This window comes from Dreissena polymorpha, chromosome 9, assembly GCF_020536995.1.
Source record: "Dreissena polymorpha isolate Duluth1 chromosome 9, UMN_Dpol_1.0, whole genome shotgun sequence".
Classification (NCBI taxonomy): domain Eukaryota; kingdom Metazoa; phylum Mollusca; class Bivalvia; order Myida; family Dreissenidae; genus Dreissena; species Dreissena polymorpha.
The window spans coordinates 96820518-96841110 of NC_068363.1; the positions used below are offsets into that span (position 1 = coordinate 96820518).

Genomic DNA, 20593 nt, shown 5'->3' on the forward strand with positions numbered 1-20593 from the left:
TGTGAGGCCCTTTATTTTGTGACATTTTGTTTATGTCCCCTGCCTCTTAATACAATGGCTTGTAGCTATTGTCCTGTCCATCTGTGATTCCAGCGCCCATTTGGGGTGAACTATATTTTGCCATTTTAGTGAGCACCAACACTGCTTACTACACCAGGGGCATCAAACACAGCGTCATACCTAAAAAACAATTGTTTCTGCTGTCAATATTGAAAAAGCATTTGTTAACTCCTTTAATTAAACTACACTGAAGAATTTCTATATCGCACACAATAATTTGGCGTTGTCTTATCTATCGCATGTCTGCCGTGGACGTCAGTTTTTTTCTCACACATTTTAATTTTCTCTTTAATCAAACATTCTTAACTAACCAGTTTGTCCAGATTTTTGCTTCTTTATTGTACATCACCTTCACGATTGTATGGTGCAACAAACAGTCACCCACTTGTCCAAATTAAAGATAACCAAATTAACGTTTTTTTCTCATCCCACCCTTGACAACATTCTCCATTGAATTGTCTTTTCACTGACATGATGCCAGCTTTCAATCAATGTCCTCTCGGTTATCATATCAGCAAATCAGGCAGTCGAATATGCACCGTCAACAAAGAGGTGAATACAATAACTGTAAATGTCATAGATCAATACCGACCTTACTAAACGACCTAGCGCTGTAGATACAGAGTTAACAACTTGTTTTTAATTTAGAAAAAAGGTTTACACATTTAAAAAAAAGCTCCATGAATTTAAAACCATTTTTAAAGATCTCAACCTTCTCTGCACTACAAAGTTATTGTTCAACAATTAAATATTAAGCATGCTTTTCACAAGGATAAATGACAGGGTGTTGTACATGAAGTCTTACAAGCGCATGTTTTCGAAAAGGTGACGCAAAATAAACGAGATCTGTTTATTTGTAGCAAGAATTTGTTGACTTCAACTTGGAAAGGCTATTTTGATTACAAATTTAATGAAACACATATTAAAATACTTTATTGTCCCCTACCGGTTCCACCGGAGGGGACTTATGGTTTGCGCTCCGTCAGTCTGTCTGTTAGTCAGTCAGTCTGTCAGTCAGTCTGTCCGTCACACTTTTCTGGATCCTGCGTTAATTTAACAAGTTCTTAATATTTTTTCATGAAACTTGAAACATGGATAGATGGCAATATGGACATTATGCACGTCATTTCATTTTGTTCCTACGTCAAAAATTCTGGTTGCTATGGCTACAGATAGACAAGAAATACTGCTAAAAAATGGTGGTTTTCTGGATCCTTTGATAACTTTAAAAGTTCTTAATATTTTTTCATGAAACCTGAAACATGGATAGATGGCAATATGGACATTATGCACCTCATTTCATTTTGTTCCTATATCAAACATTCTGGTTGCTATGGCAACAATTTTTTTTTTTTTTTATTCTGACAATGGTGGAATTTCTGACACTGGTGGAGCCGGTAGGGGACCATATTGCTTGGCAATCTCTTGTTTGATATACCAATATATAACATATAATCATATATGTATAACACATAATTCAAAAAGTAGGTAAATAGCGTGTTTTTAAATTGCCTATCTATGCATATGAAGCAGGATTTCATATATATGCATGAATATCGCGATCCGGATGTATCACAATCACAGTTCATGGATCCCAATAACAGTGACTAAATAGATCTGTAGTATAAAACATTACTTGTAAAACTACTACTGTTCCCTATCTGCACAGCATTTGTATAAATTTGAAACGTACTTTGTTGTACATGTAATCTCTGTTGACAGAGTATTACCTGGAGGACTGTATACAGTTGCTTAACTTTGTCCAGCCACCCAACGACCGCAAGAAGAAGAAAGACCGGGATGAGGAGGATGAGATAGGAGAGCAGGAGGTGAGATAGGAGAGAAGGAGGTGAAATGGGAGAGCAGAAGGTTAGATAGGACAGCAGGAGGTGAGATAGGAGAGCAGGAGGTGAGATAGGAGAGCAGGAGGTGAGATAGGAGAGCAGGAGGTGAAATGGGAGAGCAGAAGGTGAAATAGGAGAGCAGGAGGTGAGCTAGGAGAGCAGGAGGTGAGATAGGAGAGCAGGAGGTGAAATGGGAGAGCAGAAGGTGAAATAGGAGAGCAGGAGGTGAGATAGGAGAGCAGGAGGTGAGATAGGAGAGCAGGAGGTGAGATAGGAGAGCAAGAGGTGAAATAGGAGAGCAGGAGGTGAGATAGGAGAGCGGGAGGTGAGATAGGAGAGCAGGAGGTGAGATAGGAGAGCAGGAGGTGTGATTGGAGAGCAGGAGGTGAGATAGGAGAGCACGGGTGAGATAGGAGGTGAGATAGGAGAGCAGGAGGTGAAATGGGAGAGCAGAAGGTGAGATAGGAGAGCAGGAGGTGTGATAGGAGAGCACGGGTGAGATAGGAGAGCAGGAGGTGAGATGGGAGAGCAGGAGGTGTGATAGGAGAGCAGGAGGTGAAATGGGAGAGCAGAAGGTGAGATAGGAGAGCAGGAGGTGAGATAGGAGAGAAGAGGTGAAATGGGAGAGCAGAAGGTGAGATAGGAGAGCAGGAGGTGAGATAGGAAAGCAGGAGGTGAAATGAGAGAGCAGGAGGTGAAATGGGAGAGCAGAAGGTGAGATAGGAGAGCAGGAGGTGAGATAGGAGAGCACGGGTGAGATAGGAGAGAAGGAGGTGAGATAGGAGAGCAGGAGTTGAGATAGGAGAGCAAGAGGTGAGATAGGAGAGCAGGAGGTGAGATAGGAGAGCAAGAGGTGAGATAGTAGCGCTGGAGGTGAGAAAGGAGAGCAGGAGGTGAGATAGTAGAGCAAGAGGTGATATAGGAGAGCAGAAGGTGAGATAGGAGAGCAGGAGGTGAGATAGGAGAGCAGGAGGTAAGATAGGAGAGCAGAAGGTGAGATAGGAGAGCGGGAGGTGAGATAGGAGAGCAGGGGTGAGATAGGAGAGCAGGAGGTGAGATGGGAGAACAGGAGGTGAGATAGGAGAGGATGTGAGATAGGAGAGTGGGAGGTGAGATAGGAGAGTGGGAAGTGAGATAGGAGAGCAGGAGGTGAGATAGGAAAGCAAGAGGTTGGAGCATATAGGCCTATACTTGCACACTGTACATGTCTGTTGTAAGACTGGTTGGAAGGCTTTTATGACAGGCTGAAACAATGAATCCCAACCATTATTGCATGAAATGTGCTCCTTTATTCTGATGGGAATCATAAACAAAACTAAAGATATTTCATGATTGTGCAGGAAAGGATTAAATTAGTTATTGTTTAAAAGAGCAGAAAATGTTATTGACCCTTTGAATCTGTTTTGATGTGACATTCTATTCCTTCATGCGATGGCCATTTCCCAGTTGCCACTTTAGCTTGTATGAACCCTGCCTTTAGTCTGTGTGTGTGTGTGTGCTGCAGGAGAACATGAACCTGGTGATCTCCCATGAGTACACAGAGCAGACCAAGAGGGCCATGGCCATGATGAGTGAGAAGGAGACCTCATTTGAGCTCATTGAGGTAACAATTGTGCATACTCATAGCTTTGTTACAGACTATTTATATACAGCATATTTCAGACAATTTACATGAATGAAGTACAGTCATTCTTTTAACCATGTTAATATGATACCTAAAAGTTGAGCTAGTAGCTTTAAATTGAGCTATATATGTTGTTTTAGTTGATTCAACATAATAAACATCTTTAATTGTAGGAATGTATTTCTTTATACTAAGGAATGGATGGCTATTATCACTATTTTGATTATATGAAGCGTACTAATTTTATGTTGTGTTTGCAGTCTCTGATCAAGTACATTAAGACCTTGCGTGTTGATGGAGCCATCCTGATCTTTCTGCCGGGCTGGAACCTGATCTTTGCCCTCCACAAACACCTTGAGATGCACCCCGAGTTCGGTAATATATATGAACACACTTATAGATTGAGAATGATACACAGAGTTTGGTAATATTCACATACATAGATGATGGAAAATGATACTCATGTTATATGAGCCGAGTTCTCGGAAAACTTGGCTATATGCTTGTGCCTAAAGTGTCGTCCCAGATAATCCTGTGCAGTCTGCACAGGCTAATTAGGTACTACTTTTTCTGCCTACACTGGATTTTTGTTTAGAAATAGCCTTGTTTCCTTTAAAAGCCAAATTTTCCCAGAATATGGCATTTACTATACCTGGTTACTAGTATCTCCCCTTTGTGCCTGCAGGAGGCAAGATGTACCGACTGCTGCCTCTGCACTCCCAGATCCCTCGTGACGACCAGAAGCGGGTGTTTGAGTCGGTCCCTCCGGGGGTCACCAAGATCATCCTCTCCACCAATATTGCTGAAACCAGCATCACAATCAATGACGTTTCCTTCGTGATCGACTCATGCAAGTGGGTGTTATATTGGTGCATTGTGGGGTTTACCTTATATGGTTGCTATTTTTCGTCTGATCCTTATTATCCAACAAGTTCATGTACGTAAAGGAAATATCTCTAAATGTCAAGCTTTTCATGCTCTTCTTACAATATTAATTGAACTATGAATAATTATTTTGTCATAGCGAACGAAAAGATTACTGTATTAACTTAAAGCCTGTTGTATTATTTTGTTGTGCAGTGTGTTTGGCAACAGTTTGAATTTAGAGACATTTGAACTTCATTTACCTCATTGTGGGAAAACTGGACTAAATGTGCGTAAAGTGTTGTCCAATATAAGCCTTTGAAGTCAGCATAGATTTTGTTTTAAAGAGACTTCCTATTAACTAAAAATTCCATAAAAGCGGAAAGTGTCATCCCTGATAAGCCTGTGCGGACCACATAGGCCAATATGGGATAACACTTTATGCACATGCATTAAGCCCTGTTTTCCCTGTATATATGTGCTCATGGGCCTGGTGTGTTGTTGCAGGGCGAAGATGAAGCTGTTCACGTCTCACAACAACATGACCAACTATGCGACGGTGTGGGCCTCGAAGACCAACCTGGAGCAGAGGCGAGGCAGGGCCGGCAGAGTCAGGGAGGGATTTGCCTTCCACCTCTGCTCTAGGGCTAGGTTTGACAGGTACACTGATTACAGATCATATACTGCTTGTAATCTACCATGTGAAATGTACGCCAAATATTGTATTACTATCTAAGAATAAGAATGTTGATCGAATATATGCTTCAAGTATAAAAATGTAGCTTTGCAAATGTTTTAAATAAATTTCTTAGTTGATGAAAATAAGACTATGTATTCAGCGATTAAAATTATCACAAACCCTGCATTCCACTGTAAATTTTGAAATAATCTCGCAAAGATTCTTGTTATGCTCCCCCAAAATTTATTTTGGGGAGAGCATATAGTCGCCGCTTCGTTTGTCCGTGCGTGTGTGTGTGCGTCCGTCCATGCACAATTATTGTCCGGGCTATTTCTCAGCAACTTATGACCGGAATTCAATGAAACTTTATGGGAAGCTTCACTACCAAGAGGAGATGTGCATATTATCAGCAGGTTCTTGTCGGATGATTTTTCACAGAGTTATGGCCCTTTGAAATTTTCCATTAACTGTACATATAGTGCAATTCTTGTCCGGGCTATTTCTCAGCAACTAATGACCGGAATTCAATGAAACTTTATGGGAAGCTTCACTACCAAGAGGACATGTGCATATTTTCAGCAGGTTCTGGTCGGATGATTTTTCACAGAGTTATAGCCCTTTGAAATTTTCCATTAACTGTACATATAGTGCAATTCTTGTCCGGGCTATTTCTCAGCAACTAATGACCGGAATTCCTTTAAACTTTATGGGAAGCTTCACTACCAAAAGGAGATGTGCATATTATCAACCGGTTCTGGTTGGATGATTTTTCACAGAGTTATAGCCCTTTGAAATTTTCCATTAACTGTACATATAGTGCAATTCTTGTCCGGGCTATTTCTCAGCAACTAATGACCGAAATTCAATGAAACTTTATGGGAAACTTCACTACCAAGAGGACATGTGCATATTATCAGCGAGTTCTAGTCAGATGATTTTTCACAGAGTTATGACCCTTTGAAAATTTCCATTAACTGTACATATAGTGCAATTCTTGCCCAGGCTATTTCTCAGCAACTAATGACCGGAATTCAATGAAACTTTATGAGAAGCTTCACTACCAAAAGGAAATGTGCATATTATCAGCCGGTTCTGGTCGGATGATTTTTCACAGAGTTATGGCCCTTTGAAATTTTCCATTCAATGCCCCTCAAGACGTTTCCTTTTATCTGAATATGTAGTGCAATATTGCGACAAAAAACCTTTGGGGAGCATCACTCGTCTCCGACGGTTTGTTGTTTTTATATAGTCAGACTTCGACTATGTATTGGTCTCACATACTCATATTATTGGCTGGAACATAATCAAACAGTTTGAGCTATGGTACTCAATCATTTATGGGCATTGAAATTGAAATCAGTTTTATGCTTCAGTTAAGGTAAACATGCAACATCTCTATTGTATGAGGTCCCTGACCATGTTCCATAAGTCTGACTTGCAATTTAGTAGAATTATGCCCCTTTATGTACATCAAAATTTGGTTGAGGTAAAAGAATACCATCTCCATATCACTGTTTTCACTACAGGTATTTATATTAAAGCTTGACACATGTTTCCTGGTTCATTGTGTGAGGTCACTGACCCGAAACCATAACTCTGTCCTGCAATGTAGCTGATGTATGCCCTTTTGTACTTAACATTTTTGGTGAGGGTAAATATCTCTATCGGTGTCTATTCTAGAAACCCAAAGTAGGGGTGGGGGATTCCCCTTCACTTTACAAAAATAGTGGGGAGTTTTTTCAGAAACAGGAGGGCTATTATGAAATACCATTTGTATACATTGTAAACATTTTAGTTTTAATGTTAAATTGTTCTACTGTAAACATTATTACATACCATCAGGTCAGTGAAATACTATGGTACCTGCTATTAAATATAACGGCTGTTTCCATAGTATTGCACTGACTTGACTAAAAAATTAAAGTATGTTTTCACATGATATTTCTGTATCATTAAAAATAATAAAAAATAAGAATTACTGATCTGCATGTTTATCATTGTATCTATAATATGATATGATATTAAAAACTTGTTTGTCTGCTTGTTTCTGCTGTAAACATTCACGAGTTGAATCCCCTGATTTTCTAAACAAATGTCTTATTGTTTATTAAACCATGTGTCTTTTTAAACAAACATTCTTTAAATTGTATTAACCCAACTATCACAGAGTTAATTCCCTTTTCTTCAAGTGTTCCTGTCTTAAATAAGCAAAGTGGAATTTAGCATCTTCAAAATTAATAAAAGATTAATGAGTGCACGTATTTTCTCACAAACATGCTGAAAATGTTTGTGATCTTTGAAAAAAGTGTGGAATGTGCAATTACCCTGTCTAGAATATACACTTTCCATATCACTCTTTCTACTACAGGCATTCAATTGAAACCTTCCATATGTGTTTTAGCTCATGGTGTGGATGTGTTTGAGCTCATGGTGTGGATTTGTTTTAGCTCATTGTTGTGTGAGGTGTTTTACCAAGTTACATAACTGTGACCTGCAATTAAGCTGCATTGGGCCCTTTTTGGACTTTGAACTTGTTAATGTTTAATGTGACCAGCTATTTAGTAGGATAATGCACCCTTTTGTACTTAAATAAAAGTCTGGTTGAGGTTTTGATGCAAGTTGAAAATTTGCATGCAACAAGTACATATATCTGTAAGTACTACAGATAGTCATTTGAAACTTCACATATTTGTATTTGGGATCATTGTTTAATGTTACTGACAACAAAGGCCCATAGCCCTATCCAGCAATTTTCAGAATTTTGACCCTTCTTGTACTTAGAAAATTAAGGTTAGTATTTGCACAAAATAATTCATTATCTCTATCTGTACAACAGATTTTGAAATAAAACTTGAAATATGTGTATAGGGTCGTAATAAACACTGTCTCTGACAAACCTATAAATTTAACAACTCTTTTAGCATGATTATTCCCCCTTTTGTAGGATTGAGGTTTGCATGCAAGTTGAAATTCAGGTTGAACTTTGCATGTGACATATGAATGTGACAGACCATATCTCTTACCTGCAGTTTACCTAAATTATGCCCCTTATAGGCAAGCTCGGTTAGGGTTACTGTGACTTAACATTGCTCTTTTTGTAGGAATATTTGGGCTTGCTCATTCTAACTGTTTTGATGACTGGAAACCCTGTGAGCATGTGTTTTTAAAGCTACCAGCGGTTTTTCCACCATTTTGGGAATTGGGCCAGGGCCCGTTAGATTCTGAAAAATAATGTGATTTTGACTAAAATTTTGAAATTTATGTTGTAAATACTTAAAAGCCCATAAAACACTCAAAATCAATCAACATTTTATACAATGTCAATATTTAAAAAAATACACATACAAATCATTGTTCCTTGTAGCAATAGCCAAGATTTAAACACTAGATGTGGTCTGGTAACATAGATTTAACTCGATACAAAATGCTCACTTTTATTTTTGTGTGTCACAATATTTGCCTTGATTTTGAGTATTAATGTTACTTTAAAATTGAACCTAAGGATTTTCATTACCGGTAGTATAGTAAACTAAACGTTGCATTTTATTTATAAAAAATATTAAACCTTCAATTGTGGATTTTTACCTGTCATTTGGGGAAAATATATACTTTTTGACTGTGGTAATGGGGCAAAATACTAGCTCAGCATTGGACACAAAAACACACTGGTTTCATAATGTTTCTTGTCAGACTAGAGCAGCATACGACCCCAGAGATCTACCGTACCCCCCTCCATGAGCTGGCCCTGTCCATCAAGCTGCTCAGGCTGGGCTCCATCAGTCAGTTCCTGGCCAAGGCAGTTGAGCCCCCTCCCATAGACGCAGTCATTGAGGCAGAGGCACTGCTTAGGGGTATGTAGTATAGATATATGAGCCTCACTCAGGGAAAATGGGGATTGATGCATGTGCGTTAAGTGTTGTCCCAGATTAGCCCCTGCAATCTGCACAGGCTTATCAGGGACAACATTATCCTTGTTTTATAGTATTTTTAGTTTAAAGGATGTATCTTCTTAGCAAAAATATAGTTTTAACGAAAATTGTCATCCCTAACCGCACATTGTTATCTGGGATTACACATCACGCACATGCATTAAAACCCCATTTTACTAAATATTGGTTGAAAATGTATATTTTACGCTTATTTCAGTGATATTTGTGTAATAAAGGGGCCTTTTCACAGATTTTGGCATGTATTGTAGTTTGTCATTAAATGCTTTATGTTGATAAATGGAAACATTGGATCTTAAAAAGTTCCAGTAAAAACAAGAATAAAATTAAAGAAAGAAAAAAAGTTACCACAACTGGACTCGAACCACTGACCCCTGGAGTAAAAGTCTATGATGTATTTTATACTTTATGTAAGCAATCCTCTTAGTATCACAACATATACGACAACAACAGAACTCTCCAAATTATTCAATCGTTTCGCGTTGCAACGCTTTATAATTTTCAGGTTTTTAAATTATCTAACGATGCTTATAATGGATATTTTAGAGCATGGAAACTGCTCAGCATTACTGTTTCCTCACAAATATCATAACTGCAACGAAAATTTGCGATTCTGAAACAATTTTTTTTTATTTTGTTTTAATTTACCAAAATGTAAAAAGGCCCCTATAATGGAATATAAATAAATGAAAAATTAGGGGACAAAACTTACATTTTATAAACGTTTCTATATTTATAACCCCCAGCTTATTTCATTTGTTTATGTGAACTTATTAAATATGTGTCCACAGTTGTGTTTCCATATGTCTATCATTTTTCTGTGAATGTGAGCATTCTGTGAAATTATTTTTTCTGTAGTAGATTGCAAACCAGGATGATCATATTTTTTACTTGATTTGCCCATTGTTGTTTTAGAGATGCGAGCGTTGGACAGCAATGATGAGTTAACTCCCCTGGGCCGTATCCTGGCAAGGCTACCCATCGAGCCTAGACTGGGGAAGATGATCATCTATGGATGCATCTTCTAGTAGGTTATGCTGCACTATCACTTATGCAAAGTGAAAATTGCTGTATGCAATCAGCATAAAACCAGAACAGCCTGCCAGCAGCTTACATTCTACATGTATTCAGGTGTTATGCTGTTTGCTGCTCATCAGTATCTTAGGGTTGGAAATGAAGCCTTGGAAAGTTAAATCTAATAATAAAGGTCTTAAATTTAATTTGATTTTATTAGGGACTTTGCACATGTCAAAGGGTGTATACGAGTGTTAACATGTATATAATAAATAAATAGGTTTGCATAATTCCATACTCATCAGTTTATGTTTTCCATATTTGATGTTAGTTTTCTCTGATTTGTCATATTTCAAAACCAACTCAGTGTGCCTTGCTCCCAATCATACGTCAACACCAGCTCATTGTGCCTTGCCCCCAATCATACTTCAACACCAGCTCATTGTACCTTACTCCCAATCATACTTCAACACCAGCTCATTTTTCCTTGCTCCCAATCATATTTCAACACAGGCTCATTGTGCCTTGCTCCCAATCATACTTCAACACCAGCTCATTGTGCCTTGCTCCCAATCATACGTCAAAACCAACTCATTGTGCCTTGCTCCCAATCATACTTTAATACCAACTCATTGTGCCTTGCTCCCAATCATACTTTAATACCAACTCATTGTGCCTTGCTCCCAATCATACTTCAATACCAACTCATTGTGCCTTGCTCCCAATCATTCTTCAATACCAACTCATTGTGCCTTGCTCCCAATCATACGTAAACACCAGCTCATTGTGCCTTGCTCCCAATCATACTTCAATAACAACTCATTGTGCCTTGCTCCCAATCATACTTCATAACCAACTCATTATGCCTTGCTCCCAATCATACTTCAATACCAACTCATTGTGCCTTGCTCCAAATCATACTTTAACACCAATCCATTGTGCCTTGCTCCCAATCATACTTCAACAACCAGCTTATTGTGCCTTGCTCCCAATCATACTTCAACACTAACTCATTGTGCCTTGCTCCCAATCATACTTCAACACCAACTCATTGTGCCTTGCTCCTGATCTCACAGCTGTGGTGACGCAGCCTGCACTATAGCTGCCAGCACGACCTTCCCAGAGCCGTTCATCACACCGTCAGACCGACGACGTCTGGGCTGGGGCCACAAGAACCTGGCTGGCAACCGCCATAGTGACCACGTAGCCCTCCTGAACGCATTCCAGCAATGGGAGGAGGCACGGTAAGAACCCCCCGGGTGTGGATAGTTGCTTTGAACCACACTGTCTGTATGTTGATTATTCATTTCAGCCTCGCTCTGCTAACAAGTGATTTAATGCATGTGTGTAAAGTGTTGTGTCAGATTAGCATGTGAAGTCTGCACAGGAAAATAAGGAACTACACTTTATGTTTGTATGGCATTTTCGTTTCATTTCATGAAGGTCTTTGTGTGTTTATGTTTTTATATGGTTTTAAAACAGCATACTAGTACTAGTATCTGATCTAAATGTATAGGTTATCAAGCAACCTGTGGGTGGCCTGCCTAGTATAAACAGTGTTGTCTGAGGTGTGGCCCTGCTTAATAAATCATGTATGCATGTTTGTATATGTTCTCTTGATGGGTCTCATGTTGTTGTTACAGCGATGGTGGGGAGCAGAGTGAAGTGTATTTCTGTGAGAACAAGTCCTTGTCCCTGCCTACTTTGAGAATGACCTGTGAAGCCAAGGTAGGAACTCTCTGTGAAGGAGATATTATTCTACCTTTTGATTATATACACAAGATTTTATCTGGTTTAATAATTATTCTGTTTATATAACCTACGTAAGAACAATGCAAACATTTCTATCATTATGTTATTGCATCCCACTATGATCCGTCCTTGTCACTATATGAACCCATGTTATATAAACTTTATAAAATATTTTAAAATACTTGAGTAAATTTGTCGGAAACAACAACTATCTAATTGGACAATTTTAACAAGCAATTATGTTCTATTTGGATTTGTACATACTTTTGTTTCCAACATTAAAATACTAAGTACTTTAAGAGATTATTTAAACCCATTAAACTGACTATTGCCTGTAAAATCATTATTATTTGTTGGATATTAATTTTCATTAATTTTGTGGGGTAACAGATCCACCAATATAGCACTAAAACATCGAAAAATGATCAACTTAAAATCCTCATTTATTCCAAAATCAGAAATCAATTATTTTACTTGTCAAAGAAAGACATTTTTTAAAAACCTTGAAATTTTATGCGGACAAAATATGAATGATTGTCCAATATTTCACTGTTAGATAGCTCATGGTAATGGTATGTCTCCAGAACCAGGTTCGAGACATCCTTGTGAATGCAGACTTCCCCGAGGACTGCATCATGCCTCAGATGTTTAACTACCATGGACCTGACAACAAGCTGGATATTGTAAGTGCTTTATGCCCGACAACAAGCTGGATATTGTAAGTGCTTTATGCCTGACAACAAGCTGGATATTGTAAGTGCTTTATGCCTGACAACAAGCTGGATATGGTTTAGTGCTTTATGCCTGACAACAAGCTGGATATTGTAAGTGCTTTATGCCTGACAACAAGCTGGATATTGTGAGTGCTTTATGCCCGACAACAAGCTGGATATTGTAAGTGCTTTATGCCCGACAACAAGCTGGATATTGTAAGTGCTTTATGCCCGACAACAAGCTGGATATTGTAAGTGCTTTATGCCCGACAATAAGCTGGATATTGTAGGTGCTTTTTCTTGGGAATATATGATATCTACAGAATATATGTGTGAAGATTGAACAAAATACTTGCTCAATTTGAAAATAATTCAACTGAAGAGTCTGTTGGTTTATCCTTAACCAAATTCATTTCAATTGTTTTGTTTCAATTCCAAACATTTTTTTGCACTGGGTGAAGCAGTTTTCTCTTTGTGTATTGAAAATTAAAGACATTTCATGTAAAGAAATCAACGAATGGAATTTAAGTTTATCCATAAATATTAATGGGACTCTAAAAAAGTCTTAAAAATAAATATTGTTATGACCTCTGGTATGGTGGCATATAGCAGTCGCACTGTCCTTCCAGCATTCCGTTTTCCGGAATGTTTTTTACACAAATCTTTTAGATATAAAGCTGATTTTTTATGTGATTCTACCCACATGACCTACAGATGGATGAAGTGTAAAATTCGTTCTGGTCCATTGATTTTTTGCAAAGTAATGGGCCTTGGAGAAATTTTCTCTATAATAACTGTTTTCCGGAGGTTTTTTAAGCAACGCTTACAGATATTGAGCTGATTTTTGGTATGTTAGTCTACCTATTCTGATAAAGTGTAAATTTGTTCTGATTGTTTATGAAGTTATGGGCCTTGGACTGAGACATTTTCTCTGTCGTAACTTTTTGTCCGAACTTTTTTATGCAACCCTTTCAGATATTGAGCTGATTTTTAATGTTAGTCTACCTACATGACCTTCAGATGAAGTGGGATATTTGCTCCGGTCCATTGGTTTTTGGCGAAGTTATTTGCCTTGGTCTTAGAAATGTTCTCTTTTATAACTGTTTTGCAGATGTTTTTTACGCAACACTTACAGATATTGAGCTGAATTTTGGTATGTGAGTCTACCTACATGACCTACAGATAAAGTGTGATGAAATTTGTTCTGGTTCATTCATTTTTGGCGAAGTTATGGGCCTTGGAATCGTACATTTTCTTTATAATAACTGTTTTGGGGATGTTTTTACCTAACGCTTTCAGATATTGAGCTGATTTTTTGTTTGTGATTCTACCTACATGTCTTTTAGATGAAGTGTGAGTTTTGTTCTGGTCCATTGATTTTTGGCAAAGTTATGGGCATTGGATTGTCCATTTTCCTAAGGTTTTTCACACTTTCATACATATGAAAAAGTAAACAAACGTCGAATGGGTAGAAGAAAAACTGTATTACAATATGCTGACCGGTTTCGCACAGCGCATCAGGGCATATACAATACAAATGTATACACAATAACGTCAATAACGTCACATTGTAAGAGTAACAACGTCAAATAATGTTACTTATATTATGACGTCAAACGTCAAATTATTTAATTGTGATTACTAAAAGATGTTCATTTTTGAAAGAAGACAACCACCACTCTGAAGCTGGGGTGGCTTACAATTGTGTTTGTATGACTATGAGGAGCTTGTTAAGGTGGGTTCGACCTGAGAAAACTGGGCTTTATGCATGTGCAAAAAGTGTCATATCTTTGCAGTCTGCACAGGCTAATCAGGGACAAGACTTTCTGCTTTTATGGAATTTTTCGTACACAGGAGATCTCTTAAACATAAATCCAGTGAAGGCAGGCCTTGGTAAGCCTGTGGGGACTTCACAGGCTAATCTGGGATGACACTTTATACGCATGCATTTAGCCCAGTTTTCAAAGACCACTGCCAATATTCCCCATGTGTGCAGGTGATCACGCTGCTTGCTATGGGCCTGTACCCGAACGTGTGCTACCACAAGGACAAGCGCAAGGTGCTCACCACAGAGAGCAAGGGTGCCCTCGTACACAAGTCCTCAGTCAACTGCAGCAACAGAGAAATCAAGTTTCCATCACCCTATTTCATATTTGGAGAAAAGGTGAGATGCTTCTTATACAGTCAATCTTGTATTTAGAGACCACTTAAGGGAGTAACCAAAAGTGGTCTCTTAATAAAATGGTCTTTAAATTTAAAAAAGAGGCCATTTGGGAAGAATATGCGGACCTTCCATTTTAAATCCAGATGTAGGATTATCACCTTTTGACACAATTATTTCAACTTTTGTAATCAAATAAATCTAAATAAAAATAAAATATATAAATAATGTTTTATTAAAATGTGTTTTATTTGTTTTCTCTTATTCTAAAATTTATTAAATTGGGTTTTTCTGATTCCAAACTCGTTCGCGATGTTACGTGCACTTTTACTCTTAGACAATTCCAATACCCGAATTTTCTCATAAAACGTTAACACTTTCTGTTTTGACATTTTAATTTCTGCATGTAAGCTTTTGGAAATCTGACTCGATTATGGTGCATAGGGAAATAAATAAAACACGTTGATTGAAAACTAAATAAACAGGCCTGATTTGAAAAATTTGCTAGCACAAACTAATTAGCATAATTACAATTAATTTTTTTAGAGAACGGATATCGACACATGGTACAGATTAATAGTTTGTATTTTACACCTCGGGAACACTGTGAAAATGTTTGTCGCATCGGCGCATTGTTTCTGCAATAAAATCGGCGATTAAGTTTGTCACTTAACATCCCAGATTGTAAGCTCTTTAAACCGTAGACTATGCGTCAATACCTCACTGTATAATTCAACACAAAAAAAGTCTGCATCAACACCGGTCAGAACCGGTCATCGATACAAAGGAAAATTGCTGGTGTGAACACAAAACAAAGGTGCAATCTTACATCTTATCAGCTTAGATAAACAATTAACACGGATTTGTACCTGAACGGTCAACAGATTTATCGCTTTAACCTCAAAGTGGTCGCTTAATTAAAGGGGGGGGATTCAAAGTGGTCGCATAAGACAAAAGTCGCTTAATGCAAGTGGTGGCAAGCACAAGATTGACTGTACTGTGGCACTTAAAAATGTAAGTTTCCCTCACTGATCATATTCTTTTCCAGTGCTACAATAAGTCAAACAGTTTTCATGGATATATTTATGAGCATCTATATCTAAGCCTGTTATATAATAAGCTTAATCTATAAAATGCTATGTTAAAGTTACGGCCCTTGCAATATGATATGAGATAGAACCATATTTAGCCATTTCATTGGAAACTCAATAGGTGACTTTATCTTGTCTATGGTACCAAATTTTATGGATATCTTTTTGATAATAACATCTAGGCCAAGTTTAATGACCAGCCAACTCAATCCAGAAATTGTAGAGTTATTGCTCTTGCATAATCTTACATTGGACAGTTTTAGATCCTTCCATTTTCTTAAACAGTTTTTATCAATGCATCATCAATGTTGGATATGTCTCAGATATAAATCAGTTATGGCTTCAACTTGGAGCTATGGCCCTAAAATGTTCATCTCCCTCCTAAGTCCATCCGTTTTACCGAATGTTACTATACAAATCTAACATTCTAGTGAAAGACTGCTTTCAACATACACGAGCATTAATTTAAAATGTCTTACCATGCTTGTTTTTCGTCACAAGCACTGTCATTTTTTGTGTCTAATTTTTGGCCTTTTTTTTGGCCTTATTCCCAATTTCAAAGTATTTTTTTCCTCAAATGACTTCCAAAATTCCCTATGAAGGTTTACATAAAAAATATGGAGTCAGTTTTCATATGCAGCTCTATGGGTTGATCTTTTGTAAATAAAATATTGAACAAAAAATCCAAATATTAATTAAAACATGTTTTTTCCAAATCCAAAGGGCCCAAGCCCCATTCAACAAATATGAAAAAAATCCGTGAGACTGTTGTTCATGACTGTTCTGATACTGTCAGATCCGTACGCGTGCAGTGTCCTGCAAGCAGATGACCATGGTGTCCCCACTACAGCTGCTGCTGTTTGCAGCCAGGAATGTCACCCTGCAGGACGGACTGGTCGTCCTGGACTCCTGGTACGTTTGTATAGTACAGAAGACTCTGTAAACCGGACGGTGTGGGGACCGGCCTGATCGTCCGGTTTTCAGAGAGTTCCGGTTTACCAAGAGTATGCATATTGCCGAAATATACATTGTATGCATTGTGTACAAAATCATATAAGAATAAAACAAACCATATACATTTACATGTACCATGTGATAACTGTACTCATGTAATGTTAGTGTTTAAAGCATTCTTCAAAAACTGTTTTTATTCGATTAAAAGCAAAAAACATTCCATACCGACTTGTTTTGATTAATCCCAAAGTGAGCGTGGTGCTTTATACATGTACGTACGTGAAATTTGTCATATAGGCGAGTGAGTCGTGTTCGAGTTCTCTATAAATAGCTCTGAATTAATTTAAACCTCAAAGACAATTTTGACGAATAACGACACAAATACGATCGCTCGCCGAGTGCCTTCAGAGATGGTTATGGTTGAGAAGTTGATTCCGTGATCAGCTTAATCTTATCCTCTAACGTAAGCTCTACGCGTCTGCGTTTAGCGGGAGGCTGTGACATTTTAGATTTGAAAAAACTTTTAGATTTGAGACTTTTAATGCTGAAGATGCGTTTGAAATTAAGAAAAGGCAATGAATGAATTTGCAGACGGATGGATGGATATTTAACGGTCATATTTCTCACAGTTTTATCTGACAAACAAACAACCATTTAAGCTTTAAAAACATGGCTATAGGATCTTTAAACTACCCAAGAAGATCACAAGAAAGTGTCGCAACGGCATGCATTAATTTTGTAATTAAATTGTTTATCATAAGCTTAATAAAACGATCGAGTCAATCACTTTTTGGTGTATCCGCACGTCTATTATAGACATTCACAGTTTGTTTTACACTATTTAATCTGACTTCTTTAGCGCGGTAATTTCTTGACACCTTTATGGTATGTTTAATCCGATTATCGATAATTGAGCGAGCAAAATGTGTGACAAGGCAATGTGCTGTGCTTACTAGGTATTGTAATGTTCAAGCCTCGGGCATCTTGAGAATTTGGACCGTCCGGTGTACTCAATGTATTTTACGTTGAAAATGACCAAATTCACGGAGATATCCGTTCGATTTCCGGTTTTGAGAGAGTTCGGTTTATTCAACAGGTTTTAACAAAGAAATAGACACTTGACACCTTTATGGTATGTTTAATCTGATTATTGATAATTGAGCGAGCTAAATGTGTGACAAGGCAACGTGCTGTGCTGACTAGGTATTGTAATGTTCACGCCTCGGGCATCTTGAGGATTTGGACCGTTCGGTGAACTCGATGTATTTTACGTTGAAAATGACCAAATTCACGGAGATATCCGTTTGGTTTCCAGTTTTGAGAGAAATCGGTTTATTCAACAGTTTTTAACAAAGAAATAGATGCAGAAAATACGGGACTGGCCCGACCGCTCGCAATCGGGAGAGTTCCGGTATTCAGAGAGTCCGGTATTGGCAGAGTCTACTGTATACGTGTTAAAGTCAGTCCCCACCAATAGAGTTGCCTATTCAATAGTAATTGACATGATACTACAATAGTATTGTAGATTATACAAACTACAACAGCCAATCAGTCAATTACTAATTGCATTTGTTAAATAATTATCTGATCAGATTTAAGTGACTTAAATTTGAATCCACTAGCTTTATTATAAAAAAAACACTATTTGTTTCAGCGCAAGAGCATCGATTTTAAACTTAGAATATCTCTACCTCCTTCTAAGTTAAGATTTCTTTATCCATCGACCTTAAGAATGGATAAATATCAGATTCATGCTAAAGTTGTATTTGTGATAACCAAGAGCATTACCACTTGCAGGACATTAGGACATTTGATTGTAAGGTTGTATATCATGTCAATTTAATTATTCATTCTCATCCTTAATTTTAAAGGTTTGTATCTGTAATTAAAAATTATGTGATAATTCCTATAGCGGTAAGTAGATGTTTCTATGTCATAAGGAATTCACAAACGAGCCTTGTTCTTAGATCACTGGGCTCAATGTTTGTGCGTAAAGTGTCAGTACCAGGAACACAAAGGCTAATCTGGGCATAAAGTGTCAGTACCAGGAACAACACAGGCTTATCTGGGACAACACATAACCAACATGCATTGAGCCCTGTTTTCTCAGAACAAGGCACAAATGTGTACTCAGTATATCCTGTGTTGTTCAGGATCAACCTGAAGATGGACCCAATGCTGGCAGCCAAGATCCTGGCCCTACGCCCGGCCCTGGAGGCCCTGATAGTGCGGGCCACCCAGAACCCGGACTGTGTGCAGAGCCCCGGACCCCAGGAGGAGCAGCTGATGGCCCTGGTCCGGGCCCTCTCACGACCCAACGCCGGCAGGTTTGGCATTCAGGAGGCTGAGGGGTAAGTGGACCTGTAATAGTATACGGGTATGGTTGTAGAATGATGGTGCCCCACTTTAAAGAAGTGTGCGTATATTGCTTTGCATTTGTCTGTCTGTCTCTTTCGTTTCTGGGCAATTTTTAGCTCCACTGGCCAGAGGCCAGCGGGGCTTATGTCATGGTCCTGTGTCCGTCGTGCGTGCGTCCATGCGTTAACTTTTTCTTTAAACATCTTTTTCTCCTTAAGTACTGGTTCAATTCTGAAGACATTTCTCAGAAATGTTCCTTGGGTGAACCTCTTTTAAATTTGTTCAAATTATGCCCCTGGGGTCAAATTTGACCCCGCCCAGGGGGTCACAAAATTTAAAATTTGCTTATATAAGGCCTATTTTGTGAAAACTTTCAAAATCTTCTCGTCCATAACTATTGGGCCTAGGGTTATCAAATCGGGTATGAAGAGACATCTAATAGTCCTCTACCAAATTTCTTCAAATTATGCCCCTGGGGTCAAATTTGACCCTGCCCCGAGTGTCACAAAATTGAACATATGCTTAAATAAGGCCTATTTTGTGCAAACTTTCAAAATCTTTTGTCCATAACCGTAGGGCCTAGGGCTACCAAATTCGGTATGTAGTGACATCTAATAGTTCTCTACTTAGTTTGTTCAAATTATGCCCCTGGGGTCAAATTTGACCCTGCCCCGGGAGTCACAAAAATGAACATATGCTTAATGCAAATGGCGCCGTTGTGAAGCGTAAATTAAGATTATTGAAATGACAAATATCAATCGAATTAACGACTGACATCATATAGTTTGATAGGAATAATGAAATGTGTTTGTCAACGAAAAAGACTACGTTTTAGATACAAGAAACACATATTTCGTTTAGAAATGTGCACAGGGAATTTGTGTCACGGAAACCATTGTTTCTGTTTGCAAATTGGGAGTTCAGTCTACTCGCCAAGTAAAACAATTTAGAAGAGGATCTTTCGAACATGGAAATAGACAAACATGATTTGATTTATATGATAGTGGATCTGTGTATAATCAGATTTATATGCATATTCTGCTTTATTATGTTTGTCACGCTGTTCAGTTAATTGAAATAGCATAGAACTAAAGATGTGAAATGCAAGATATTGAAAGGTAAACAAATTATATATATTAATTTAACTCAGTTTAATACATCATTAACACAAGAAGAACACTCAAGCGTGTTTGTTTATATTTAGTCCATTAACCTTGTTTGTATATAACATTTTATAAAAAAAATTGTATTGTTTTGTTTGTTTTCACCAAATGGTTAGTATTATTCTTTTATGTTAACATTCTCAAAATTCTTGTTTTATTATAGGCCCTATTTATCAAAAAAAAAAAGAATGACATTTTATGATTTATAAACATAAAATTTGTTCAAGATAAACTTAACAACAAATTGTTACAATGTAATTAAGTGATTTTAATATTCAGTAGCAAAAAAGTAAGGAGAATCCAACTTAAAAAAGATGTATCAATTAAAAGTATATTCTACCAATGCCGTGAACAATCCCCTTGTTTATA

At 37.8% G+C, this 20593-nt stretch overlaps 1 protein-coding gene across 3 annotated transcripts in view; it reads left to right on the forward strand.

The window, feature by feature from the left end:
- The window catches only part of LOC127844561 (ATP-dependent RNA helicase A-like), a 57637-nt gene that overhangs the window by 33368 nt on the left and 3676 nt on the right, over positions 1 to 20593 (forward strand). For all 3 annotated transcript variants that reach the window (XM_052374914.1, XM_052374915.1, XM_052374916.1), the window contains 13 exons: positions 1783 to 1889; positions 3409 to 3507; positions 3789 to 3903; positions 4214 to 4382; positions 4900 to 5052; positions 8762 to 8922; positions 9934 to 10045; positions 11109 to 11276; positions 11676 to 11760; positions 12369 to 12467; positions 14494 to 14661; positions 16546 to 16661; positions 18857 to 19054. In XM_052374914.1, the coding sequence (XP_052230874.1) occupies positions 1783 to 1889; positions 3409 to 3507; positions 3789 to 3903; positions 4214 to 4382; positions 4900 to 5052; positions 8762 to 8922; positions 9934 to 10045; positions 11109 to 11276; positions 11676 to 11760; positions 12369 to 12467; positions 14494 to 14661; positions 16546 to 16661; positions 18857 to 19054 (1750 nt within the window). The remainder of the gene's footprint in view (positions 1 to 1782; positions 1890 to 3408; positions 3508 to 3788; positions 3904 to 4213; positions 4383 to 4899; positions 5053 to 8761; positions 8923 to 9933; positions 10046 to 11108; positions 11277 to 11675; positions 11761 to 12368; positions 12468 to 14493; positions 14662 to 16545; positions 16662 to 18856; positions 19055 to 20593) is intronic.